General features: G+C 46.6%; 1 protein-coding gene across 1 annotated transcript in view; it reads left to right on the top strand.

The window, feature by feature from the left end:
- Nucleotides 1–1,284, top strand: part of ZNF45 (zinc finger protein 45) — a 20,332-nt gene that overhangs the window by 2,130 nt on the left and 16,918 nt on the right. The window contains exon 2 of the mRNA XM_012653227.1: nucleotides 708–830. Coding sequence (XP_012508681.1) covers nucleotides 708–830 — 123 coding nt within the window. The remainder of the gene's footprint in view (nucleotides 1–707; nucleotides 831–1,284) is intronic.

Consider the following 1,284-nt stretch of genomic DNA (forward strand, 5'->3'; position numbering starts at 1 on the left):
GAGTAGCTGGGACTACAAGCATGCGCCACCATGCCCGGGCGCATCCACTTTTTCTCACGCGTCTCGCCACTTCTCTCTGATCGAACTCTTTTTTTTTTTTTTTTGAGAGTCTCACTCTCTTGCCCGGGCTAGCGTGCCATGGCATTAGTCTAGCTCACAGCAACTTCAAACTCCTGGTCTCAAGCGATCATCCTGCCTCAGCCTCCTGGGTAGCTGGGACTACAGGCACATGCCACCGTGCCCAGCTAATTTTTTTTCTATTTTTAGTTGTTTGGCTAATTTCTTTCTATTTATACTAGAGACGGGATCTCACTCTTGCTCATACTGGTCTCGAACTCCTGAGTTCAGGCAATCCTCCTGCCTCAGCCTCCCAGAGTGCTAGGATTACAGGCGTGAGCCACCATGCCCGGCCGAAGTTGCATATTCTTTGACATTGTAATTTTCACTTCTTGAAACTTATCCTAAGAAAATAGTTAGACAGGTGGGCCAATATCTATGTAAAAAATTTTTCTTTTCAGCACTTACTGTGAAAAGGAAAAAACCAAAACAATGCACATTATTTGAATAATTAACTCTATAGTAAACTTGGACTGTGGTCTCAGAATCCAGAGCCATTTCCTACACATCTTTTACACTTTTCTCAGTGCTGTCTTTCTTTTAGTGGACCTTTGTTGCAAGCTTTAGGTGCAGTTTGTTCGATGTTGTAGGAGGCAGTGACGTTCAAGGACGTGGCTGTGGTCTTCACGGAGGAGGAGCTGGGGCTGCTGGACTCTGCCCAGAGGGAGCTGTACCGAGACGTCATGCTGGAGAATTTCAGGAACGTAGTCTCAGTGGGTGAGGACAGGCACTCTCCGGCTACACGTCACCTCCTTCGGGAGTCTCTGTGTCCTTGGGTGTGCAGGGCTTTGGAGCTTTCGAACAGGTTTTCGGTTTTCTAATCATCATGTGGCACAGATATGGAGTTTTTTAAAGCTGTCTTCCCCGGCTAAAGTGTGTATTTTGTTAATGCACTATAAATTGACAGCATGACTACTCTGCGGTTTGTCCTTTGTCAAATCGTGGTCATCTCCAATTAGTGGGTCATGATATACATTTAGTGAATTGTACCACTGGTTTTTTTTTGTTTGTTTGTTTGTTTTAAATTGAGACAGAGTGTCACTCTGTTACCTCGGCTAGAGTGCCGTGGCGTCAGCTCACAGCAACCTCAAACTCCTGGGCTCAAGCGATCCTACTGCCTCAGCCTCCTGAGTAGCTGGGACTACAAGCATGCGCCACCATGCCCGG

This window comes from Propithecus coquereli, unplaced genomic scaffold (assembly GCF_000956105.1).
Source record: "Propithecus coquereli isolate 6110/MARCELLA unplaced genomic scaffold, Pcoq_1.0 Scaffold42, whole genome shotgun sequence".
Classification (NCBI taxonomy): Eukaryota; Metazoa; Chordata; class Mammalia; order Primates; family Indriidae; genus Propithecus; species Propithecus coquereli.